Below are 27,526 nucleotides of genomic sequence, written 5' to 3'. Positions count from 1 at the left end.
TGTTTTTTGGTTTTTTTTAATGTCAACTTAAAGAAAAAGATACTCAGTGGAATAGCTGATATCTATGAGGAATATCATGATTTGGTTTAGTAACTGTATCTTTAGTCCTGGTGTTTTTTTCTAAGTTAAGATGTGGTCATATTACAGAGGCGGATGCCCCAAACTTTCCGTGATCCAGCCACTGCTCCTTTGAGGAAACTCTCCGTAGATTTGATCAAAACATACAAGCATATTAACGAGGTAATGGCTCTGGCTGTCTTTGTAATTGTGTATCCATGTGAATTTTTTTGTTTACAATACATCATTAAGTATATTTTCTATGAATAACCATTTGGGGAGATACGAAAAATCAAGCCTATTATCTGTTGTTCCCATCTCATTTGAGATCATTGATGTGATGGTCCTGCTTTCTGTCCAGCCCACAGGACATGTTTTATCCTGAAGTTTATTTTCTGTTGTTTTATAAACAGATGTTAAGCTTTTCTATTACATAAGGAAACACGAGCAGCACAAACATTTGTTCAGCTCATCCTAAAAACCTGTATGAATGTGTCTAAGCTTTTAAGAAAAAACAGTGTTTTCCCTAAGTTATTTAATGAACTATTATTGGCAAATGTAAAATATGACAATGGTGTGGGTAATACAGGAAAGCATCAGATAGCTTCTAGCTCCTTGGCAGTTGTAGGGAATATAAGGGGATTTCTGCAGTGATCATTGGCTTCCTTGGAAGTTTTGTTTTCCAGTCTTGCAGAAAAGAGCAGCTGATAACTCTTCCTTTCAGGCTACTTAGCCATTTTTAATTCTGCTGTGTGTATAATGTACTGTGATTTATCTCTTCTTTTTGCACCTGTGAACTTCAGGGATCAGTGTAATTAATGCATTTGTTTGTATCTGCTTTCTGAATTTTTTATTCATCAAGATGTTTTTGGTGTAATGACTTTAAATAAGGAGAGGACTCTTCAATAGGAGAGGATGAGAGGATTTTTCAAGGGCAGAAGTTGCATTTTAAAGTCACAGGTTTAGGTGCAATGATTATAAAAGCCAGTTCTAGTTTTTATCGGACTGATGTTGTAACAAGTGCTCTTTTAAGCAATATACTTTTCACATTTAGGTTTACTATGCAAAAAAAAAAACGGCGGCATCAGCAGGGCCAAGGAGATGATTCCAGTCACAAAAAGGAGCGAAAAGTTTACAATGATGGCTATGATGATGACAACTATGACTATATTGTAAAAAATGGGGAGAAGTGGATGGATCGCTATGAAATTGACTCTTTAATAGGCAAAGGATCCTTTGGACAGGTAATGTATATTAACTGAACAACATGTAATTCATGTGAATTGTAATATGGATTTCATTTAAGAGGTATTCCTGTTCAATTTTTAAATTCAACTCTTTTTTTTTTGTTAATTCTCTTGAACTGAGTGCCTGCTCAAGACACTTGCATTTTGTGCTGTTTCTTGTTACTACGGATGGCATCTGAATATACATCAGTATGTAGATCTGGTAAAACATTTTGCAATAAGCAAATCCTCAGCCTTCTGCCATCAGTTTGTATTTTTAGCTATTTGGTTTGTTTTCATAAATTAAAACAACAGTCTAGTGCTAGAGATTGCCGATTACAAATAATTACCTGTCAACGTTTGTTTTGACTGTAGCCAGGGAGTGAGAAAACGGCTGGAAGGAGGCTGGAGCTTTTCTGTTGTTTTTTAGTAGTTTTTCGAGGATTTTGCCAGGTGCTTTACAGGTTTTGATTGCATGCTAATTGCATTTGGATATATTACTTGCTTTTGTGAAGCTCAGTGAAGCCTCAGTTCTGTTTTGCAACCTATTGCAGTAAATGTCGCGTTATCAGTGTGTAGTATCAAGTGAAAAAAGAAATACAATATAAGAAATTTAACTGGAAAGAACAAAAGTTTTTAAAGTATTTCCTCTAAATTCAGCAGGTAGAGAAAGTTTAGGAAGTGAGGTTTTCTGTATTTGAAAAAATTTGAGGTGTGAGATTTTACTGATGTATTTGGCTTTTCTCTTCCAGGTTGTAAAGGCTTACGATCGAGTGGAACAGGAGTGGGTGGCTATCAAAATAATAAAAAACAAGAAGGCTTTCTTAAACCAAGCACAGATTGAAGTGCGACTGCTTGAGCTTATGAACAAACATGACACTGAGATGAAGTACTATATAGGTATTTGAATAGTTACTTTAAATTATTGTTTAATCAAATTATGAATATTGTAGATCTTGCTATGTAGTGTAGGATGCTGCAGCTAGTGCTTGTGGTGCTAAAGAAATTGAAGTACAAACTTTAATGTTGTTCAGTGTACATTTTCTGGTTTGCCTTGCAACAGCACCCTATCCAGAAGAATAATATAAAGTTATTTGGGATAACAGACTTGTTCGTTTAGAACGTTGATATTTTCTGTGGAATTTTCTTTTTCCGATTGCTAATATAGACAGCTGAAGTAGCTGGCATGGACCAGTTTTTCCACAGCATCTGTGATCTGTGGTAGTTTGCGTCTCTTTCACTACTCTTACTCTGAATATATCTTAAATTGTCTCAGAACTCTCATCGGTAAAAGCGTGCATATTTAATGTAAAAGAGCACCATACAGTAGTTTTATGGCTAGCTTAATCCTTATTTTTTGATGATGTATGTTTTAAAAGCTTGGAATTTTGTATAACAAATCTGAGATGGCCTGTGTAAATGTTAAAACTTGCCCATTTAGAGCTCAGAAAATATTCTAAAGCTTATAATTTTCACTGTTCCTGTAGATTGGAATGCTATCCCATTAATTGATAATAGTAATGCTTCTTAAACTTTGTAGTTACAATGAAATTAAGTCAGCTCATGTGAAAAGTTTATTAAATCCTATCTGTTCTTTGGAGTGGACAGTTGAAGAAAAAAGATTTAAGGAAAGCAATAACATGTTGTAAAGAGAGATGGAGAAGTATGAAAAAGTGATTAACGAAAATGAAGCGTAGTTCAAGCATCAGCTTACAGAAGCTGAAATACTAACAGCTATGCTTTTCTAATTTGCGTGTATATGCTGGATTACTAATTTTTCTTTCTGTGTTTTAGAAAGAAACCTTTGAAATTCTGAAATTAATACATTGGTATTAAATTATTTGATGAGTTTTCAGTTATATTTAAACTTGTTTTATAGAATTTAATCTTTAGAATACACTTTATTTTTAAGGTATTTTTAACAGAAGTTTTATTGTTTAGTAACATGCTTTTATAAAAGAAAACCTAAACTTGATGGTATGCTATGTCAAAAAGATGTTTCAGGCGCCTTAAAGACATGACCAGTTTCAGATTAATAGGCAGCAAATAAAGGCATTATAGGTGTCAGCACGTAAGCTTTTGGATTTTTCAGGTTTTGGAGGATCTGTTTGTAACATTGGGTAAAGCGAAATGGATCAAAACATCATATAATCAAGAAAAGAAAGCAAGAAAAAAGTTCTGATAATTTGGAACACTGGAGAGATAACACGTACTGCGTTTGCTTAGCCAAGTGATTTTAGGCTTGTTTCAAGCTGATTTCCAGATCTATTACGATATATTACAACATTTTCCCTTTTATTTAATATAGTGTTTATTGAGCATGACAGCATCAGTAAAGATAAAAAACCCAAGGAGATCATGTTTTGAATGAATACCTTGTATTGCATACTATGCAAAATCTGACTGTGGAGAACTGAGATTTCTAGGCACTTCACTGGAAACTACATATAAGTGTAGGATCTGTTGCTTATGAACGTATACTTTTGCAACAAGACTTAATTGAAGTTTTTGGCATGCTAATTTAAAAAGTCAGTTGTCTGTAGGACATATGGACAATTCACCCTTGCATAGGCTTTCAGATGTGTGATGCTGAGAATAGCTGAATAAGGCTGAAAGCACTGCAGATATTACAATATACAATGTACCATTACAATATATACAATATACCAAAATGTAAACTTCAGGGAGAACGTGGTTAAATACTCCGTAGCCTGATTTTTAAGGACATAAAGCTAAACTGCTTATGCTTCTGTCAGATCTCCTCTGGTACCTTCAAACCTTCTGAGTGGTCTCCTTCAGAGGTAACACAAGTGTAAGAATGCGTTAGAGTCTTCAAGTTTTGTGAAAATGGGTGGCAGAGTGGAGGAGAAGTATTCAAATGTCATGTCTTCACTGAAGGAAAGATGTGGCGAGTTCAGCCTCTATGCAACCTACTTGAACTGTGTGGCAGTTGCAAGCGGTACTGATTGGCCAGTAACTTGCTGGTAGTTACAAATCATTTGGAGTAAGTGATTGTCCTTGCCAGGCTGACAGGTCCAGCAAAGCTAGGTGGTGTGGAGAGGAACTCGGATCAAGTTAGGAAGATCACACGGACATGAAAAGTTGATGGTGTGTTCATGGTGGGAGGATACCAGAAATATGGCAAAGATGAGAAAATAAGAAAGGTTTAGACAATGATGCATTGCAGGAACTGGTGTCAGGGTGGGAACAAATGGTATTGTTCCAGGTAAGTTCTAAGAGACACATGAAGAACTGGCTTATGCTAATGGAGAAGAAAAATCCATGGGACACAAAGTAATGACCTTAATTGAAAGTCTGAATACTTACTGTGCTAGTATTGGTTTGAGATTTTATTATGACAAGAAAGGGAGTGTGTCACTCTTTATCTGAAGGCTAAACTATATCTCATATTTCAATTTTCTTTTACTTGCGACATCAGGCCTGAATGATTGACAGACTGGTAAACCTGCTTGCCTCTAAACAGACAATGTGATGAGTTTTTCACCTTTTTCCTGAAACAAAGCAATTGGATTTGGTCTGGATTGGTTGCTTTCGTAAATGGAAATAATGGCCTGGTTTAAATTGATATAACGCATTTTGGGATAATTATCAGTTTTATTAACTGAAGTAATCAATTGAAGTCAGGGCTTATAAATTGCAGTAATGTCTTAATATTTTAAAAATAATCTGACATTCAAATATTTTCTCTGTAAGGGAAATTCCTAATAAATAATTCAGTCTAAAGTGCAGTATCTGCTTTACTGGTGAAAATTGTACAGTTTTTTCCAATCTGCTTGGATTTGAATACAGTTTTAGGTTCAGGAGAGTGGAGAAATGAACTCTCCCCTGCAAAAGATCAAAATGTTGTGGCAAAGGTTGTGTTAGACACAGTTTGTGCTTCTTTTGGGGTTTTTTTAACTGACATTTTTCTTTATCCACGAATGTGTTTACCTTTGCTAATAGGGGAGTGATAGCTTATTTGGAAAAAATGTCTCTTCTGTCTTCTAAATTGTTTTTGGTTAATGGAGCTTTACTGAGATAGCCTGCAGATGTTTAAAGTGTCTTCTCATACCCTAGGCCTAGACCTAGATCTAGAAGAAAAAAAAAGTGCAACACTGTTTTCTTACTCACGGGTCAGCTTCCTATGTATTGATGAAAATATTTAAGCATCATGTTGTAATTAGTATTTAATACTTATCACAGAGGATGTGCGTTAATTATTTTTTTCTCCCCTTTTTAAAGTGCATTTGAAGCGCCACTTCATGTTCCGAAACCATCTCTGCTTAGTGTTTGAAATGCTGTCCTACAATCTGTATGATCTCTTGCGGAACACCAACTTCAGAGGTGTCTCATTGAACCTGACACGAAAATTTGCACAGCAAATGTGCACTGCACTGCTTTTTCTGGCAACTCCTGAACTTAGTATCATTCACTGTGACCTAAAACCTGAGAATATCCTGCTCTGCAACCCTAAACGAAGTGCTATCAAGATTGTTGACTTTGGCAGTTCGTGTCAACTTGGACAGAGGGTGAGTATTAGTAAAACTTATAATTATACTACTCTTGGATGCCTAGAAAAAACTTAATATTTTTTAAGTCATAATACCTAGATAGCTTTGAACTTTATGAATGAATTTAGTGATTAGTACTTAACTTTCACTGTAATGATAAATTTCCTATCTTTCTTTTCTCCTTGGTTATGTTTTTATGCTGTGTTAATGCAGAATGCATCAGCACTTGATTGTAGAAGTCTGCAGTGCTATTAGATAATGTACGTTTTCTGTATTTTCTTATTCCATATGTATTGCTGCTTCCACTTTAGCATGTGCTCTATTTAGTCTGCCTGGGAGAGAAGAAGGTATTTGAGTCGAGATAGGGCAGGACCTGGCTCTTAAAGATACCGGTTATAACTAACATATTTTACAAACACTTCAGCAACTGTGGAAAGACTGAATTGAGTTTAGTGTTGTTGTTACGATGAGTAAAGATATTAGTTTCTACAGACTAGAAACTTCGCAGCCTGGTGTGAAGGACAACACCAAGAGGTGAAACGAGGTCAATAAGATAATTTAGAGATATTAAGAAGTACAAACACAAAACCCCAGTATAATTCCTCGTTAAAGTTAATTTAAAAAATGACAAAGAAACACCACTGCCTTTGTGGAAAGTGCTGGATAAAATTGCATGTTGCTTAGAATATAAAGTATGGTTCTATTTTGGATATTATTCTGTTTGGTTGTTTTCTGCTAAGGATTTTTGGAATTTTATGTGGTTTTTTGTTCAAGTTTTTTTCTTTCTGTCTTTCTTTCTGAATATGCTTAAGATTAAGCCTGTCTCTGGGTTTATAGTCAAGATAGAATTATCTGTTTTGTGAAATGAGTAAGATAGTTGAGGGTGGAAGGAGGTTGCTTTTTCTCGTGTGGTGTTTTCGAGTTCCTGGAATCACCTGATGGTTTAATCACATTTCATCACATCATAATTGTGGCTTTTGATATTTTGCTACTGGTTTTGTCTGGAGAGTTATGCGATTCTGACGTGGTTTATGAAATAGTTTTTCTTGGGTTGATACCAGACTAAAATTTTGTTGTATGATTATTTGTAGTTACATGAGATTATACTCATCAACCCGTAAGTGTAAAATGAGTTTTAAAAACTGTCACCATGAGTGAATCTGCACTATTTTTTTTGTGAGTGACTGTAAATGCTAGTATTTTCCTAAGGATTAACATTTACATATTATTTTAATGTAATGTATAGGTACTTTTTAGTATCACTGATACCTTGGCTTTTGCTACACCAAAAATGTATTTCATCATAATTCTGTTTTGTAATGTGGGATCATGATAGTGCTCTCTGGATGCTGTGTATTACCTTTAGATATTTTTATTTCAGATATACCAATATATCCAGAGTCGTTTTTATCGATCACCAGAGGTGCTACTGGGAATGCCTTATGATCTTGCAATTGATATGTGGTCCCTTGGGTGTATTTTAGTTGAGATGCACACTGGAGAGCCTCTTTTCAGTGGGGCAAATGAGGTATGCAGCTGTATTACAGTACAAGTAATTTGTTTTTTTTTTTTTTTTTTTGTTCATTCTTATCATGACTTCCATCCGTTTAATTATAATACATAAGCTAGGGAAGCTTAGTAATTCTAAAATGAATAAAAGTTAATGACAACAATGTCTTCTATCAGAACTCTAAATTGCCTGTTAATTTTCTGTTTCTGGGTCCCCACTCTTACTCTTGATTCATGAATTTGTTTTTTTTATATATTGGATTTTTCTTAAACTCAGTTAATTTAAAATTTGTCTGGGTAGTTTATATTTGCTTCCCATGAGACTATAGAATATTGCTCTGTCACACTGCTCAACTCCCTGTCCAATGTTCACAAATATTTCTTGTTTGGAACAGGTGGATCAAATGAATAAAATAGTGGAAGTTTTGGGGATTCCACCTACCCACATCCTTGACCAAGCACCAAAAGCAAGAAAGTTCTTTGAGAAGTTGCCAGATGGCGCTTGGAACTTGAAGAAGACCAAAGATGGAAAAAGGGTAGGTTGCATAATTAGGATGAGAATATAGACTTTCTCTTTAAAAATACATACATATATAGGTACATATATAATGGTGAGATGTTACTTTGTTTTACATGTTGCCTTACTTGAAACTGTAGCATTATGTTTTTTTATTATTGTTCCATGTTGTAAGACAGGTTAATAAAATAATGCCTTCTGTATTATTGAATAGTTTCTTTTATTTGACATGCTTCCATTTATGGCATGTTTAAACTATGCATATCCAAGGCTTAATAAATAACTTAATTTCAAGCAGTTTCTACCTTTCCAACAGGAATACAAACCACCCGGAACTCGTAAACTTCACAATATACTAGGAGTTGAAACAGGAGGACCAGGTGGACGTCGTGCTGGGGAATCGGGTCATACTGTAGCTGACTACTTGAAGTTCAAAGACCTCATCTTAAGGATGCTTGATTATGACCCTAAGACACGAATTCAACCTTATTATGCCCTACAGCATAGTTTCTTTAAGAAAACAGCAGATGAAGGTACAAACACAAGTAACAGCGTGTCAACGAGTCCTGCCATGGAGCAGTCTCAGTCTTCAGGAACCACCTCTAGTACATCTTCAAGCTCAGGTAAGTTTTTTTCCTTCACAGGTAACAAAATTGTATTTCCTAATCACATCAAAGGAGTCTTACCCAGATAAGTGTTTTTTGAAAAAAAAAACAAACCCAAATACGTCAGTCATGCTCATCAAAGCAATTATTTTAATCAACTAGAACAGGTAGCTGCTCCAGCAAAAAATAGATAAGCAAAAATAGGAGGGATTATCCTACGTCTTGTATTTTTTGCCTTGAAGCAGTTTAAATATCTTCATTGTGTCATTGTTTTGCAGCTTGCATTAAATGTTATGTCTCTTCGGTTATTGTGCTTGTTATGATTTTATAGGTGGATCTTCTGGAACAAGCAACAGTGGAAGGGCACGGTCAGACCCCACACACCAGCATCGACATAGTGGTGGACACTTCACTGCTGCTGTTCAAGCTATGGACTGTGAAACACACAGCCCACAGGTATGCTTAAGCAGAGCTTTTGTCTGTTTGATTTATATCAATTTTCTGAGAATGTTATATCTCTAAAACAAATTTACACTTTCATTTCCAGATTGAGATGGTTTAAATATAGGAACTAGCCATCAAATTCAGTTTACTTTTTACCCCCAGCTCTTAACTAAGCTGGATGGAAGCGTGGATCTGATGGAGGGTAGGGAGGCTCTGCAAAGGGATCTGAACAGGCTGGACCGCTGGGCTGAGACCAATGGCGTGAGGTTTAACAAGGCCAAATGCCGGGTCCTGCACTTGAGGCATAACAACCCTATGCAGTGCTACAGACTAGGAGAAGTCTGGCTAGAAAGCTGCCTAGAGGAGAAGGGCCTGGGGGTGTTGGTTGACAGCCGACTGGACATGAGCCAGCAGTGTGCCCAGGTGGCCAAGAAGGCCAAATTTTCACGGAAAGGGTCATTGGGCACTGGAATAGGCTGCCCAGGGAGGTGGTCTAGTCACCGTCCCTGGAGATGTTTAAGGGATGGGTGGACAAGGTACTGAGGGGCATGGTTTAGGGAGTGTTAGGAATGGTTGGACTCAATGATCCAGTGGGTCCCTTTCAACCTAGTGATTCTGTGATTCTATGTATGTTAAGTCAGTCACTTAGGCAAAAGTACTGCCATAGGTTCTGCAGAGGTGGCATTAGTATCAATAGCAATAAGTCAGGTGGAGTTGTCAGTGCTTTACTTTACACAGGGCGTAAGGGTACACAGAGCTATGTTGCATCTTCCAGCCCAGTGAAAAACTAGCTTGTACTTCAGTGGACTCCCGCTGGAGTTCTTACTTCCATTTTATGGTGTTGCACGTGCTTCACCAACGTAATCACTGGCTGAATTAGTGTTTTTTCAATGCTGCTTCTTGGGGAGAAGCAACAGCTCACTTATTAACTACAGATAACTCAGTAATATTTTTATTTTAGTACAAACCAGATAAAAATATAAGTTATAAATTCTCCCAAGTAGAAAATGTGGCTTATACAACAAATTGGTGTGTAGCTAGATCTTTCTGTTTTAATGGTGTTTAATTGACTGTCTTCTTTCAGAGATGTGAGTAGAACTCTAATGCTGTTGATGTTGTTCAAGATATGGGCTATAACGTAGGAGTTTAGCTTAGTATGCTTATTGTATCCAGAAGCTTGAGTCAGAGATCACGGCCTTTTTGTTCTAGGTGTTGTACAAATGTTGTGCTGTTACTACTGTTCTGTAAAGCTGCTTCTGTAATTCTGACAGTAAGGTCACATCTTGGACTTACTTAAACCATGTTTGAAAAAAACATCCAGAATGTGAACTTTTTCTTAAGATGTATTAGTACATGCATACTTTTCTAGAGTAATTTTGCAACTGCAAGGTTTGGTCAACTTCTTTAAAAGTTAGCATAAGCATTAAAAACTACCTATCTTATATATTGCAAATGGACAGGTTTGAGTAAGCATTTTAATTTTTATTTTGCTTATTAATAGGTTCGACAACAGTTTCCTCCTCCTATTGGTTGGACAGCCACTGAAGCTCCTACACAGGTCACTGTTGAAAACCATCCAGTTCAGGAAACCACCTTCCATGTAACCCCTCAACAACAGAATGCATTACATCATCATCACGGAAATAGCTCTCACCACCACCACCACCATCACCACCACCACCACCATCATGGACAGCAAGCTTTGGGTAGCCGGACCAGGCCAAGAGTCTACAATTCTCCAACAAACAGCTCCTCCACCCAGGATTCTATGGAGGTGGGCCACAGTCACCACTCCATGACATCCCTGTCTTCCTCAACTACTTCTTCCTCTACATCTTCCTCCTCTACTGGTAACCAAGGCAATCAGGCCTATCAGAACCGCCCAGTGGCTGCTAATACCTTGGACTTTGGACAAAATGGAGCTATGGACATGAATTTAACAGTCTACTCTAATCCGCGCCAAGAAACTGGCATAGCTGGACATCCAACGTACCAGTTTTCTGCTAATACAGGTCCTGCTCATTACATGACTGAAGGACACCTTGCAATGAGGCAAGGAATTGATAGAGAAGAGTCTCCCATGACAGGAGTTTGTGTTCAGCAAAGTCCTGTGGCTAGCTCGTGACTAAACTGAAACTAAGTTTGTTTCTTGTGTGTTTTTATAGAAGTGGTGTTTTTCCAAAAACAAAGTGCAAAGCTGCTTGAATCAGAAGGAGATAAACTCACTGAACCGCTACAGGAGGGCAAAGCTGACTATTTTTTTAAACTTGAAAAGATTGCAAAGGGACAATGAAGTTTTTTTTGTTGGTTTTTTTGGGGTGTTTTTTTTTGGTTGGTTTTTTTTTTGTTTTTTTTTGTTTTTGTTTTTTAAGAGCCATGTTCGGACCCACCTTAACGGATAGCTTAGTGGTGTTCACCTTTTGCTTCTCCCATTTTAACTTGCCACAACCTAGTTGTAGTTCGGTTTTTTTGGGGAGGGTTTTTTTTTTTTCAAACATTCAACAGGGGTTATTGTTCAAATGTTAGTTGTAGTCGCAATCTAGTTTCTTTTTAAAAGCATTGCACATGATTTATAAAAAAGGCCCTTTGAAGTTTTTGGGTGGGAGGGGAGTGAGTAAAATATATATATATTTTTTAGTTCCCCAAACAAACATGGGCACAGAAATGCAGTACTGTAAGAAAGAGGGACCTTCAGATTACACAAATATATTCTTCAGCTGTAAAAAGGGACGGTTGTAATGGAGTTTGTAAGGCACATTAAGCATGCTAAGTGGCGGTGATCAGAACTCTCCTTTTCTGAATCTACTGAGGATCAAAGCAGCAATTGTAACGGGATTCTGTGAGTCTCATATTTTGGAGACCACAGTCAGTTAGTATTGAAATATGACTGGTTTCATAACTGAGGTGCACTGAGAAGCAATCAACGGGTCGGTCCTGGCCAGTCCTGGGGAGGTCTAAGTGGTGGTCTTTGGGATAACCTTTGGCCTTATGGATTTGGACTCTTAAGTTAGAAGAGCCTACCATTTCAGATGCAATCACTTTTGGACATGCTTTTGCAGACAGTCCTTAATGCTGAAAACACAGAGAATGGGTAATTCAAGAGGCCTTTCTTTTAAAATAGACTTTTGTGACCCACTTATTGTAAGGTATTGCAAGGTCACTTTGCGTGTGTCATAAAGTTGACTTCCTTATTGGTTGAAGGTCACAGGAGTAGTGGTTTGCGTTTGATGGAAATAGCTACAACTGTGTCCCTTCCTGCTTTTTACTTTTTTCTTTTGCTTTTTCTCGGCACGTGGTTTCTCCACCATTACTTCTGCACAAAGACGTCTTCTGTTCATCCTGAACATTTTTAAAAATGCAGAATTTTATGTGACTGCTTTTTTGCCTCACAATTATGCTGTGAATTTTACAAAAATTTATTTTCTTTTTTGATAATTTATTGTACCAAAGCTGTTTTTATAGCACATAGATGTCTGTAACCAATAATGTAGCAGTTCTGCACTTTGACACAAGGTGTAACTAGACCATTTTTAAATGTCAGTTGAAAATTATGGCTGTACTATTGCTTAAACAAAACTGGAACTGTTGTTGAATTCATAGCCAATACATTTACAGCAATCTGTGTACTGAACATAATAGATTGACATCTACTTCGAGACTATAACATCTGTTACATTATAAATGTGTTCAGGCTTCTGAAGGTAAAAGGGACACTAGATCCAGAAGCTATGAAACCAGCAGTTGACTCTTGTATTCCTTATTAACATAAGTGTAAACTTGAAGGCAAGACCTTGATTGCATGAACAGGTCCAAAATAATAGTCTGAGTAAAGCAAAACACTCACATGAGACCTGAGGTTAGCAGGCTGTATTTAACAGGTGCCTAATTTTTGGGTAATGCTGCCTTAATATAACACAGTCAGCTTGGCAGTTGCAAAATTTATGGGCCCATTTAGAGATTTATTTGTATGAAAAGTGAAAACTCCATGGAAAACATTGGAAAGGATAAGGGTAATTCATTGATTGCCCATCCCAGATTAACATTGTTTGCCCATTATGTATTACAGAAGCAGTGATCTACCTCTGCCAGTAAGCCCTTTTAAAACGTAATTTAGCAGAAAATTCAGAGTTCATACTGGTCAATTCCAAGCGGCCAAGTCATTTTTTCAGACTAAAAGGTGGAATTTTTTATACTTACAGTGGCAATGCAGCAGCTGACTACCATGTAAATGGGAGTGAATTCTTGGGACTACCATTTTTTTTGTAAATCATAATTTTTTTTTTTAATCAAGCGATGCATATTTCTTCTGTTTTGACATGTCAACCCTGTGGATGAAAGTGGGTTTTTTTCTTTTTTTCTTTCTATTTTTTTTTTTTTAAACTCAGTAATTCAGAGAAGTTTACAGGATTTGGAAGGCTGTCACCTTAGAAACAGAATGCTGAATTTAGCAATATAAAAAGGAATCCAGTACTTACTGCTGTCTAGGAATATAAGGGTAATATGAAATCTGGGTAATTTTTGTGTGCGCGGGTTGCCACACCTTAGCAAGCGCAAAAAAATAAAGCAGTTAAAATATCGACATAAAGAAGAAATCATAAAATCCAGTGCTTCTGCATACTGTGTTATGTTACAGTCCAGTTTTGTGTGCTTTACTACACAGTTTGGTTACAGGACTTCTGTGCATTGTAAACATAAACAGCATGGAAAAGGTTAAATACCTGTGTTCAGATTGTAAGATCTAGTCCGGACTTGCTGTGTATATTGTAACGTTAAATGAAAAGACAAGCCCTTTGTATTATAGTCATGCAGTCTTATGTATGATAAACAGTTGAATAATTTGTCCTCAGACTCTTTACTGTGCTTTTTAAAAAAAGAGTAATTTAAGAAAAAATGTAAACATAGTAAATCTTCCTATGCAATTAACCTACTCCAAGCCATGGTATGGTAGGTATAATTATACTATAATATGTAAATATCAGATACATTGAAACAAACTTAAAAATATGAAAGTAAAAAGTTGGAGGCATAACAGATAATTTTGAGTTTTTAATTGAAACAGCAAGGTATACAAATCATTGATGTAAGAACACAGCTCTGCTTGATTCTGATGGACTGTACTTGTAGTTTGAGTTCTTCATATTATCATCTGTTAGTTTGAATGTTCTCATATGCACTGCAGCATTCTACCTATTGCAGACTAGCTGATTTTAAGGCCAGAAGTGACCATGGTAATGAAATAATCTGACTGGCATGCCATTATCCCTAGAATTCAATCTAGTTATATCTGCATTATGAAGTCCATATCTTTTGGGTGCAGTAGGACGTACATTTTAAAAAGATAGCTGATTTTCTTATAGATTCTTCAAGTGTGAGGATTTTTTGGTGTCTCTTGAGTGATGCAGATAGTTTATTTTCCATACTCTTAGTCCTCCTCCAGTTTTAGGACCGATTAGTTACAGCTGCTGGCCATCAGATAGCTAGCTGCCTATTAGAATAACAAATAACTATTCTAGATTTAAACTATTTCACTTTATTCACATAAAAATATGTTAACTTTAATAATCTATATAGATGGAGTTCCTTAAATCTCTGCTTGTAAAGCTTTTACAGCTCTTCTGAAACTTCAGATGTTTTAAAATCCATTCTAAAGTGTGGACATAAGAACTGCATACAGCATCTGGTAGTAATTTCAGTATTGCTGTGTGCGTGTAGTATGTGCAGGTACATTCTTGAACCTTTCAGTTTATATCTTTGCTTGTTTGTTTATACCTCCAAGGATTGCATTTTAAAATCTTTCAGTCTCAGTTATTTGCATTAAAAGATTGTAAATTTAGCTGATGATCCATCATGATTCCTGAGTCCTTTTCAGAACTGCTGCTCTTCCAGGATGTAGTCTTCCATCCTGTAAGTATAATGATGTCTGAACGGGACTGGTTTACAGAAGGATTGGATTCACCTACAGATGTGACTTGTCTTCATTGTTTATCACTCTACCATCGCTGTTTTCATTAAAACGTCAGTGTGCTTATATTTTATTCTTGATAACTGAAAAATAGCTTTGAAGAGAATTCCTCTTGAAAACCATTAGAAACATCCTTTTTTAATGTGGAAGTAATCTAAAAGTCTAACATTCTGACACAGTGGTGAATATATTGTGTTGATTTATAGGACAAATATATTTCAATAAGATCATTATATGGAACTTCTGAATAGTATAGACATATCTTTCTAGTCGAAATTACACCAGTAACTGACTAAAAGTATAATTCTTGCTGAGTGTTGGTTACATGAGGATAGTTTGTATGTGATCCAACATGACTTTGGCAAGTGATGTATTTTTACTTATAAGGATGGATATTAGAATTGTACAGTATCTTACATCTGTCAAGCAAAGAAAGTCACCTTGCCAAACTGTACTTCTCTGTTATGAATGCCTGGCATTTTAGGGTTCTACAGAAGCAAGCTCACATTGAGAAATTTGCAAGTGGTGTTTATTTCTCCACCTCATGATGATAGTTGAGCTATTTTTTTCCTTATTGATTAAGATGCCTTGTTTTTATTTCAACAGTTCTTCATACTAGCCCTGTCAAATATATATGATCTGCCTAGACTTGAGAGGAGTTGCAGTTTGTTGTTTATGTTTTATGCTGGATGTTGTAGAGTATCACAGAGTTCAGTCACAAAATGGGACACTGTGACTGTCCTTGAGGACAGTCTGATTGTCTGAGGACTGTCCTTGACTGATAGGAGAATGTGATACATTTCATAAGCCAGACAAAGACGGTAATTAAAATTTTAAACTTCAGACTCCTCTGCTGAATGGGAGAGAGAAAATGAAGTTCACTTCAAGCAGTGTTCGTAGATTCTTGAGAGAAAGTGAAAGTAGAAGATTCTGAAGAGGATAAGGGTGGGAATTGGAAGGGTGTTCTGTGTGGGAGGGAGTCTAACCAGTGTGAATAATAGCATAGGGAAGGGAAACAGATACCCTTAGCGGAGTGGAATTGTGCAGACCTTAATTGAAAATGAGAACAGGAAATTTTTTTTTGATGCGTTCCTGGACCTAGGAAAGCATGTGAGTGAAGCTGAATGGAAAACTTGATGGCTGTGTTGAATGAAGCTTAACAGTTCTACTTTGAGTGGAAAATGTTTTTCACAGGAGGTTGGATTCCAGTAATGTGAGAGGTGTCTAGAATGTAGCTCTGTGTTTTGTCTCAAGGTAGATTTTAATCCAGTCTGTTTATCCCTTGGCAAGACTTGGGTCAAATCTGGAGTTTTGCAAGAGAGCAGAAGTGAAAGTTGGGATGGTTTTATTGCAATTTAGAAAGGCTAAATTGAAGAAGGAGGATTTGGATTCGCACAGCAGACCAAATGATGGCATGCTGGTGAGATCAGACTGGCAGAAGCAGCAGCAATGGTTAGAGTGGATTGACAGCATGTAGACAACTGAGTGGATTTTAATTTATTTTCTAACTAGGGCTGAAATGTATAGGTCAAAATAGGCTGAAAGCAGAGCCTAGTGAGACCTTGAAGGAGGTGGTAGATGTTATAGATGGAGTTCTAAAACTGTAGAAATAATACACACCCACGCCTGCTCCCCAAACCTAAGCCTAGGCAGTGTACATTGGTGAGCGATTCTCTGTTAAAACTTGTACATGTGTTTAGTCGGATGAGAATGGAAGTGAGACTAAGCAAAGCAAAGGCATTCTTTAACAAAATTGTTGCTGTGAAGTAGAAAAGGCATAGGTTCTATATATTCTAAAAGATATTTTATTGTGGATCCACCTTAGGTCCTCCTTCGTAACACAGGACATCCTCTGTTTCACAACAAGCAATTTTTTCTCCGTCAGCAACAGTGAAAAGCATCTGAGCTAAATAACGATAACCAGTATTGCACTGAAAAGCTACTAAACCTCAAACAGAAACCCAGCAAGTAAGGAAAGCAGCCCCAGCATTTTCAGTCCAAATGACAAAAACATCAGGTATTTTTTTAAAATTAAGGCTACTAATACTCCTACTGATAGGAAAGAACATCCGTTTGGCTTTCTAAACCAAATTCTAATAATCCTTAAGAGCAGATTTATCCTACGCTGGGGCAAGTTAGTCTGAATTTCAGTAGAGTCAGTACTGAGAAACCCACATGTAGATCATGGTTTTTGGACAACAGAATGTAATGTGGCTTTAGGTAAACAAGGCAAATGCAATTAAACTTATTGTGTAGTACACTGGAATTTTCTTCTGTTTCTCTTTCCTGTATGTCTTTGTGAGAGGCATTTCTCATCCCTGGTAAGTTTTGCAATCCAGCTCTTAGTCCCCACGTACTCCATAGGAACAGCTTCAGCTGGATTTTCTGCTTCCCACTGCTGCAAACTCCAGCGTCCTGGAATACGGTTATGATGTCTTGGCGTGTGGGTTCTTTTATAAGGGCATTATATTTTCCAGAACACTACATCTTACATGTCAGATTTAGTTTAAAGCTGTGCAATTAACGAAGAAAGTAGAGAAATGTTTTGACATTTTTCTTCCATCGTTGTTTTGCATGCTTATGGACAAATCTTATGGAATTGTGTACCGTAAGGCAGTGTTGGGGAGTGTCTCCTAGAAACATATTGGTCTCTAATATGAATGCTTTTATAGTATATGCAGTGGTCTCGTGAATGCATTAGCCATTTGGATTCTTCATTGTTGCAGCCTCCTGCTAGAGTATTACCATGAAAGCTTTCTGGGAAGACACTATTTCACCAGTGGAGTAATAGATAAGCAGTTTTATTCCTGCTAAGAAAAAACCAATTTGAGTCTAAAAGGATTGCTTAACTTTTAAAAAACCATAGATGTATTGATGTTTATGATTTGTACTAATATCAACAGTTTAATTCAAAGCATTTATTCGTTAAAGGGTGCTGAAAGTTGGTCTGTTTGACTATAGGACACTGTTGTCTTAACATGTTTGCGTTGCATTTTTCCATTAATTACCCTGTTAGCCAGCTCTCACTGCTTAAAGCAGTGTTAACGGCAGTAGCTTATAATTTTGAAGATCTGGCTTGGTAGCTTTCTTCTTTTGTTCTTCCCCCCCCCCCTTTTTTTTTTTTTGAAAAGTACTCTGGCTTTCCTATTGCTGACATTCAGCAGTGTGTATATAAAGAAATTTGAGTCTTAATTTTCAAGACAATCCACAGATTGGTCCCTAAAACATAACTAGAGTATGAAGGAAGGGGTAAAACATTGTGTCTCAAGTTCAGTTTTGTGTGATCATCAGAGCTGAGTCCTGCTTACCACTAGCTTATGAATCCCATGGATTTTAAGAATTTCTTGAAGCTTCAGAACTTAGGGGTATTCCATACGGTTTTGAGTAATAAAAAGAACAGCAGCATAGATACGCCAACAGAAATTAAGACCCAAATCCACCTCCTGTAGGTCTCCCCATGAGAAGTGGGAGGAGAGGAGATTAATGTGACAGATGTTGACTGTCAAAAGACAATTAATTGGTTAGTGATTGGAAAATGATACATGAAAAATCAAAAGCCAAGCTTATTTGTTCTGAAGAAACTGATTGAAGATGTCAAGCAGAAAATCTCTCCACCCAGATTTGTCTTCTTCAGGAAGAGCTCTCACATACCACTTGCTGTGGTGTTCCAGAGCCTGCCTTTTCCTTCAGATTCTCCTTCCAACTTGTAGCTCATCCAGGTTGATTTCACAACTGCTCCTCAGTCTAAAATGTCAACAGTTGGTAGATGGAGTTAATCATTTTGAGACTGCAAGGATGGTGGTGATGATGATGAGTTATCTTTACCTAAAGCAGGCAGAAAGGCTAGTCCTGAACGGAACATGTTCAGAGCTATTCTGCATTTTCAGTGCGACAAATCCTTTCATATTTGCACTCAAAGGAAACTCCATTCAGAGAACTTGGGAGTCAAGAATAAGCTGAGGGAATTTGGTTTCAAAGCTTCAGCCTTACTTGTCTTCTTTCCCAGTGGAGGGCTAGCACAGTATAGTACCAGTGGGATTCATCCTCTTTGCTGTACCGTGCCAGAGCATTCGTGTGTTTTTATTTTCATATGAACTCATCTGTCTGTGTAAAATGTTTGCCTTGTGTATGAGGAACTTTTATCACTTTTTCCCCACACCAGCTAAGTTAATATTTCTTCCAAGAAAAATATTGTACGCTGGTTTATTCAATACTGGCATAACCTGCTTTATGGTACTCTGTGTACGCTATCTCACATCAGTCTGGTCAAACTTCAGTATGCAGAGCTGATACTGTTCTATATGTTTGTGAAGGGGCATTTGCGCTGTAAACAAAACATGCTACCAGTAGAAACATTACAGTGGCATAGAGGTCACTTTGATACAGTGATAATGTGAAGGTTTGTGTCCTGCTATAACCGCGAAGACCTGAGAAGACAAATCCAGAATCCTCAGGAGGCAGAGCTTTGAAAATTAGAAGTGTCATACTCGGAGCTCTTTCATGGGAACAGTGAGAGCTTTTTGTCTGAACAAAGAGTCGAACATAGTAACTTTGTCTAAAATAATTTCAATACCCCTTTCATTTTCAGTGGAAACTGTATTTTCCCCTCTTCAGAAACAATAATATTGCATGGCCTTTTCTCCCCCATCCAAGTTCCTGTCCCTTCTCACTGCTTCTTGCTCCCGTTCCCTGCCCTACTTTCCACTCGGGCCCTTCTCCCCACTTTCCTATACTTCTCACTTTTTGCTTTTCTGTCCTTTTCCCACCTTTCCGCCTTTTATCTTTTCCCCTGCTTTTTGTTTCCCTGCTCTTTCTGCACCTTTCCCCTGTTCTTCCCACTGCTTTTTCCTGCTTTCCTCTGTTGCCTTTCCAGTCTTATGGCTTTTTCTTTCCACTGCATTTCTTTCATTTTCCTACTTGTCCTCTTCCTGTCTTTTCACAGCTTTTGCTGCCTTGCTCATGCTTGTCTTCCTTGCATTTATTTTCCTACCTCGTCTTCCTGTCATGTTTCCCCTATTTGCCTTGATCCCTCCACCTCCTTCTTCTCAATACTTAAGAGGTCTTTGACTCCCTTCCCCTGTGTCTCCCTTTCTCTCTCTGCTGATTGCTCTTTTGACTTCCACGTTTTTAGGGTTCTCCCCGTCTCTTCTTTTTGGTACTTTGTGTTCTCTGCTTTTTCCTGCTTTGAATTTTCCTCTTTGCTTTGATGTTCTATTCCATTCTTTTTTCTAGTTTTTCAGGTTGCTTGCTCCAGCCCTCTTCTTCATTGCTCTTCACTATGTTGACTTCTTTTCACTTCCTATCTTTCCTGCTTGTTTTTTTCCTGCCTGTCTTTCCTGTTTTTTCACCATTGCTTTGCATTTCTTTCCCCGCTTTGCTTTGCTTTCACAGACTTTCAGTCTTTTACTTTTCTTTCTAATGCTTTCCAGGTCTTTTCTCCCTTCTTTTCCAATGCTTTCTTTGACTTCTCCTTCTTTTTTCCCCTATTCTTTTCCAGTGATTTTCAGTTGTTTTATTTGCTTCCTTTCCTAGTTTTAATGCTTTTCAGGTTTCTTCTCCACTTCTCCCTTGCTTATTTTCCCACCCCCTCCCTGCATTTCCCTGGTTTGACTCCTTTCTCACTCTTTTCCCATCTCTTTCATGCTTTTTGGGTAGTTTCATTTCCCCTCCACTTCTGTTCCTTGCGTTTGAGTGCTTGGAGTTCTTTTTCTGTACCTGTTTCTGCACAGAACCCCCACCGCAATTATTTTCATCACGTTTCACTGCTCTGACTTCTTTTTACTGCTTTTCCTGTCTCTCCTTTTTTTCCCCACCTTCTCTTGTTTTTACGATTTATTCCTGCTTTGACATCCTCTCCCATCTTTTCCTGCTATTGACTTTTTTCCTCACTGCTTTTGTGGTCTTCTCTAACCTTTTCCTTGCTTTTCAGATCTCATCATTGCTTGGCACTGCTTTATCTTTTACTTCCCTCTCTCTTCTCATCTTTTCCCCACTTCTCTCTTCTTACCTTTCCGCTGCCTTTCCTTCCTTGTCATTTTCCTGATTTTCAGGGATTTTCATCTTCCCCTTTACATTGCTCTTCACTGTTTTGATACTTTTTTCTTTGCCCCCCCCCCCCCCCCCCCCTTTGACCTCCTTTGCCCTGCTTTCCAGATACTTTCCCTCATTTTCCTGGCTTTTCATTACCTTGACTTTTCCCTCTGCTTTTCCTTCCTTGTCTTTTCCTTGCTTTTCTCTCCTCATCCTTTCATTCCTTTTCATGCTTTTATTCCTAACCTCTCCCTGCTTTTCAGTACTTACAGGCTTTTACATGCTTTTCAGGTGTCCTCCTTGCTTTTTCCTTTTTCACATAATTTTCCCTTCCTTCCTCACTGCTTGCCACTGCTTTGACCTAATTTTCACTGATTTTCCCGTCTTTCCTCTTCTTCTCCGTGGTTATTGCTCATTTCCCTGCTCTCCTTGCTTTTTCTTCTGTTCCTCCTCTCTTCTTTTTAGTGCTTGTTACCGCTGCAACTTGTTTCCACTACTTTACAGGTTGTCACTCCCCCCAACCCTCTTATTCTTCCTGCTTTTCTGGCCTCTTCTCCAGCTACTCACCCCCCTCTCATTGTCCTTTCCTTCTTTTCAGTTGTCTGACTATTTTTCACTGCTTTGACTGCTTTTCACTGCCTTTCAGACCTTTTAACTACTTTGCCTGCTAGTCACTGCTTTGACTGCTATTCCCTGCTCTTAGGTCTTTTATCCCCTTCCTGCTCTTTCCTTTCCCTGCTTTTCATTGCTTTGACTCTTATCCAGGTTTTCCCTGCTTTTCCCTGGTTTGACTCCTTTTCAATGCTTTTTCATGTTTTTACTTCTTTTCCCTGCTTTACGTTTTCCCTGCTTTACATTTTCCCCTTCTCCCAGCTTTATGCTGCTTTGACTTACCTGCTTTTCAGGTCTTTCTCCTTATCCCTTCTTTCCCTACTTGTTGCTGCTTTGACTTGGTTTTCCTGCTTTTCAGGTCTTTTTCTGCTTCTCACTCTACTGCTCTCTGTCCGTTGCCTTCTTGTTCCCCACTGTTCACTGCATTGACTTTTATTCCCAGTATTTTATGCCAGGAACTGCTTTGCTCTATATTCATTGCTTTTCAAGTCTCCCCCTTCCCCTTCTTTTCTCCGTTTTATCACTGATTTGACTTCATTTCACTGCTTTTCTGGTGTGTCCTCCCCTCCTCACCCTTTCTGCTCCCCGCTTTTATCCTTCTTTTCCCTGATTTCCGCTGCTTTTTAATTTGGTTTTCTTTTGGGTGTGGTGTATGTGGGGGTGTTGTCTACCCCCCCTTCCCACTCTCTTCAGTCCTCTTTTCCTGCTTTCCACCCTCTTCACTGCTTTGACCTTTTCCAACCGCTTGTCCAGACTGTCTTTTCCTTTCTTCTTATTAGTTGTTACTGTTTTGACTACTTCCCACTGCTTTTCAGGCTGTTCCCCCTGCTTCCCCCCCTCCTTCTGCATTCACTTCACTTCTTTGACCTCTTTGCTGCTTTTCAGATCTTCCCCCACACACACACCTCTTCCCCTCTTCTTTGCTTCGTTTCCCTGCTTGCCCCTTCCTTCCCTGTTTTTCACTGCTTCTCTCTGGTTTTGGCTGCCTTTGGCTGCTTTTACTTTGTCCACTCCTCTTTGCTACTTTTCAAGTGTTTGTTTGGCTTCTTTCTCCCCTCTCCCTTCTCTGCCTTTTCTGCATTTCACTGCTTTAACTTTTTTACACTGCTTTCTTGTCCCTTGTTTTCCCTGCTTGTCCTTGCTTTTCATGCCTTGTGGGGTTACTTCCCCTGCCTCATTTCTTTTCTCTGTTTTCCCCTGCTTTGGCTGCTTTTCCTTCTTAACATGGTTTACAGAGTTTTGAATGCTTTTTGCTATTTTTCACTGCTTTGCTGCTTTTCAGGTCTTCCTCTCTTCAGTTTCCTACCCTTCTTTTCTCTTGCCTTGCTCTCTTTGCTGCTCGCTTTGGCTTCTTATCACTGCTTTTCAGGTCTTTTATCTCTGATCCCCCCCTTTTTTCCCTTTCCCTGTTCCCCTTCCCCCTTCCTCTTAATCTTTCTCCATCTCCCTCTTCTTCCTCCTTCTGCTTCCCCTTTCCCTCCCTGCTTCTCACAGTGTATCCCTGCTTTGCTTTCATGTTGTCAAATCTCACATCTTGTATTTTTCCCCTTGATTTTCCCTTCCATGCTTCTTCCTGTTCCCCCCACCTTTCTATGGCTTTGACTTACCTCGCTGTTTCTTGACTTTTCACCCTTTTTAATTCCCTGGTTTTCCCTTCCCCACTTCTCCAAACCATTTTGCTACTTTCCTCGATTTTTCTATACTTGTTCAAGATACACACTGCTTTGATTTCTTATCATTGCCTTTCAGGTCTCTTCCGTTTCCTCTCTTCTTTCATTTTCTTTTCCTGCACGTCACTGTTTTGACTTCTTACTCTTTTCTTGCTCCTTTCTCTTTTTTTTTCCTTTTCAGTTCTTTTTTTTCCTTTCTTTGCTCGCTTTTCCTTTGGCAGTTCTTTCATTCCTTATCACTTCTTATTCTTTTCATGCCTTTTCTGTGTTTTCATTTCTCTTTACAAATGCTTGCATTTTTTTTTTAAATTCTCTTCTTGCATATCTCATTTTCTCACTTCAACTTCTGTGTCTTTCACTTTTTTGTTTTTTCTTTTCAGCACTTTTTGCTATTTTTAATGTCAATTTTTTCACTACTTTTCTTTCTTTTCACATCTCATCCTTTCTTTTTGCTTTCTTTGCCTTTTATCATTTTTTCCCTTTCCTTCTTTCTCTGCCTTTCCCTTTCCTCCTTTCACATCTCTCCTGTCCTCACCAACATGCTGGTCAGCCTCTTTTATTGGCTTCAGTACGCGGAAAAGGAAATTATATACACACATGAAGTATATAGGTGAAAATAAAATGCTGATAATTGTGAAAACATCTAATCTTACTTTGTCACTTTGATACCTCAAAGCTATTGCTGTGCTTTTCTCTTCAGTTAAATCCATTGCAATCGATTTACTGCGGTAAGGAGTTGATCCTTTCAGGAGTCACAATGCATGCTGTAGCTCGCGAATGCAATATAATGGTAATGTTTATATTTACAGACTTGCAGACAGGAACACGGAGAGAAAAGCTCTGATGTACAGAAAACCAGAATCATTAAGGTTGGAAAAGACCTCCAAGATCAAGTCCAACCATCAGCCCAATGCCACTGTGCCTACTAAACCATGTCCCAAAGTGCCGTATCTGCTTATTTTTTTTTTAACACCTCCAGGGATGGTGACTCTACCACTTCCCTGGACAAATAACTGCTGAACATTCCAGCCCCGAAGAGAGCATTCGGCTGAGATTTGAGAGGTGTGGGATCTTAATTTTGCCTGTCCATAGGGGTTCAAAGAGATGCTCCCATGCTACCGTAGGGGTACCATTTCTTTTATGTGACTTCAGAGTAGAAGATGAAAAAGAAAGGAAGAGACACTGTGCACCCCACCTCTTAAAATTACCTTGTTGGGTGCTAAGCGTTCAAGATTTATTTGGACAGGCAGACAACCCAAAAGGAGAAGTGTGCAGCCTTGTGGCTTTGAAGCATTTCCTAGAAAAAAAGAGAGATTAGGATTAAGATCACTTGTGAAAGAGTGATGTGAAATGGATATCGAGCATGTTCTGTTAAACTGAAAACAACCAAAGGGGAGCATAAGGACAGGGAAGGGAAGCAGTAAAAACTACAGTGGGGAGTTAATGGAAAGGTAACTGAATGGAGAGAAAATGTCCAGGTATTCTCTATAGTAGCACATCAGGTTTTCAATTGTCTGTGTCACAAGTGAGATGATGCAGGTGGCTGGGGGCAGCTCTGCAGAGCTTGTGTGCATCCCACAGATTCATCTCTGTGGGAGCGATGGATGCATACTGGTTTTACATTGGTGGGGGTTTGTTTCTTGAAGAGTTAACCAGAAGCTTCTATTTTTGCTGCTTTGTCTATAAATGCAGTAAGCATGCGAGTTAGTAAAAGAATGAAATAATACAATGGTAATAAATAAAGCCCTTTCAGATGTGCTGAAAAATTGATCTCATGGTACTTGGCTATCATTACAATATCATCATGAGCTACCTGATTGCTGTCATTTTATAGGGACCATGTTATGATGGTATTTGAGTGTCACACAATATTTTCAGTACACTTAAAGTCACATTCTCAGATTTATTATTGTTTTGGGGAAAAGGAAGGAACAAGACATTAACCCAAGGATTCTAGGTTTATTTTACACCAAATTGCAGAAACTAGCAGCAATGAAATAGCCAGCAGATACTTTTGCTTCTCCTTTTTTTATTTGTATTAGGAATCAAAGGATCAACATAAACATGATCTAGGCCTTAAATGATACTAATTACATTGGGAAAGCAAACGCTTGAATATAAACCATATAATTAAAGGAAGAAGAATGAGAGAGATGGAATAAAGAAAACTAAAGGTAGTACAAAGAAGTAAAGAAGCAACATGAATAAAAGTTATATCATATTTTGTTTTTAAAAACAGAAAACGCTCTTGGGGAAGGAATAAGTTGTACAATAGGCACAAGAACAAAATGGAAATTTAAGACGATGCAGCAGAAAAGAAGACAAACACTTTCAAAGGAGAGAAGTTATGTGTAAAGGAGCATTAATGGTAAAGTACAAGGGAGAATGACTCTAAGAGAACCTGTTTCCACCTTAAGTCCCAAGGCTTATCGATCTTTTACTTAATTATTAATTTAGTCTTTTAAAAAAGGGGCAAAAAGTGAAGAGAAGAGGGAAGAAAATTTTTGACCTCCTACCATTTTTCTCATTGTCTTTTCTTGTCACCTAAAGAAAGGCAAAAGGATTAAGAGAGGCTTATCTTATTATTAAGACTGATGTGTTTAAAATAGAAGATTTTCAACCTGTGGATGTCTGGAAACTGCACTACTTAGAAGTTTGTAAAGTTAACCACGGGAAGCAAGTCTGTTGTCAGTAGCTTCAAATTTGCTTTTTCTAAGGTGCAGAAAGTACTGGGGACTGAAGCAAAGCATAGAAGGAGACAGTAAAAACAACTGAATTCAGGGCCCACTCACTATGACTTCTGGAATGTGAGGTGGAAACGTGATGAATTTGAGAACTTCAGCTTCTGTAAGTTAGAACTGCTAAATGGTGGTTGAATTATTGCCCTTGAAGTTCAGTTTTATTGTCTGAGTCACCAGTAAATTATGCTGGAGGACGCTGTCATAATTTCCAGTCAACGTTCATCTATATTACAGCATGATCTTGCATTTTTTTCTTACAGGATATCTACCAGTGAAGCATAAAGACTCTGCGAAAACCCATTAATTAGGTAGATTTGTAAGATTGTTTTAAAGGTAGTTTTCATATGCATGATTTGACAGTGCAAGACAGTGTTTGTTCAAATTGTGGTTTATGATATGCACCTAATTAGTACTCTCTGCCTTCCAGCATCCTCCCTTGCTACCAGTCTTTCAATCACAAGTGCAGTTTCTACTAAAAGATACAGCACGTATAAAGCAGATAGAGAGTTCATGTAGAGTTTTATGGCCTATGACTAGTGTATAGAAGTCACCACGATTTACTTAACCTTGGAGACCTGAGACAGCCCATGAATTAAGGAGATTTAAAGCATAGTTAGTCCTCCCACCGACCATGCCTTTCTTCTCAGCTCCTGTGATGCAGCACAGAATTTCAGTCTTTGTCTCTGCTTGAAGTGCTTGAAGACTTTGGTCCTGCCTCTGTGACAACAACTCATCCCTGATGAGGATGAGATATTTTAAAGTGAGTATTCACATACGTTGTGCAAATAGTTGAGCCATATGTCCATAAAACTTGCTTTCCGAGAGCATTTGGAATAAAGTTTGATTGCTGGGATGTTCAAGAAGAGCAGACGTGAAGTCATCTGAAACAAACTTCCTGCTCTGATCTAACAAGTAATTATTGAAAAGGTTCTGTGACATTTACACAGTTCTAATGATTCTAATATTTTTGTATGTGCTGTATCTCCCATCAAGAGCTTTAGGCACCTACAGTAAACCCATTTTGTTCTCTCTCTCATCTTTCTGTGCCCTTAGGTGGACACATCTAGTCTTTGTCTCTCTGAAAATGAATCTGCCTGTTCACTATTCCTTCCTGTTGATGTTTTTAATAAGAAGAAATTTTAGTAGTTTTTTCTTTCTAACAGTGAAAGGCTTTTTGTGCCGAGGTTCTTATTCTAGCCACTTTATACCAGATAAAAATCATCTGTAAACCCGAAGTATCCAGTAATGAAATATTCTGTCTTGGAGCATGGCCTCTGGAAGATATATTCCCCTCATCCAAGTACCAGCTGCATGAGCCATGGCTATAGTGAGTTTAACATCATTCCTCTGTTTCCAGGCAGATTTTTTTCTTGTGGTTTTTGACCTATAGAAGATAAAGAAACTTTCCGTTTGCTCACATCTCTGCTAATTTGATGTGAGTTTACCTTGATGAGAGAACTGCCATCATGATTTTTATGCCCTGGTCTTCATTGCTTCTTTCACAAAGTACTGCATGGGCTATTTAATTTCAATATAGGCTTATCCTGGTTCAAGTGTCAAAATTTTTCCTGTTCAAACGTTCAGAAGTTTTTTGGCTTTAGGCTTTTTGGCTGTATGGATGTTTTAAAAATGATGGAAAGAT

At 38.0% G+C, this 27,526-nt stretch overlaps 1 protein-coding gene across 1 annotated transcript in view; it reads left to right on the top strand.

Annotated features, from left to right (window-relative positions):
- DYRK1A (dual specificity tyrosine phosphorylation regulated kinase 1A) overlaps positions 1–20,834 on the top strand; it is a 96,066-nt gene extending 75,232 nt beyond the window's left edge. The window contains 10 exon segments of the mRNA XM_054067992.1: positions 148–240; positions 1,112–1,123; positions 1,125–1,301; positions 2,036–2,183; positions 5,526–5,812; positions 7,176–7,322; positions 7,699–7,839; positions 8,137–8,443; positions 8,757–8,881; positions 10,371–20,834. Coding sequence (XP_053923967.1) covers positions 148–240; positions 1,112–1,123; positions 1,125–1,301; positions 2,036–2,183; positions 5,526–5,812; positions 7,176–7,322; positions 7,699–7,839; positions 8,137–8,443; positions 8,757–8,881; positions 10,371–10,994 — 2,061 coding nt within the window. The 3' untranslated portion in view covers positions 10,995–20,834.
- The last annotated feature ends 6,692 nt before the right edge of the window (positions 20,835–27,526 follow it).

This window comes from Cuculus canorus, chromosome 1 (assembly GCF_017976375.1).
Source record: "Cuculus canorus isolate bCucCan1 chromosome 1, bCucCan1.pri, whole genome shotgun sequence".
Classification (NCBI taxonomy): domain Eukaryota; kingdom Metazoa; phylum Chordata; class Aves; order Cuculiformes; family Cuculidae; genus Cuculus; species Cuculus canorus.
This window is presented reverse-complemented; position numbering and strand designations above follow the sequence as displayed.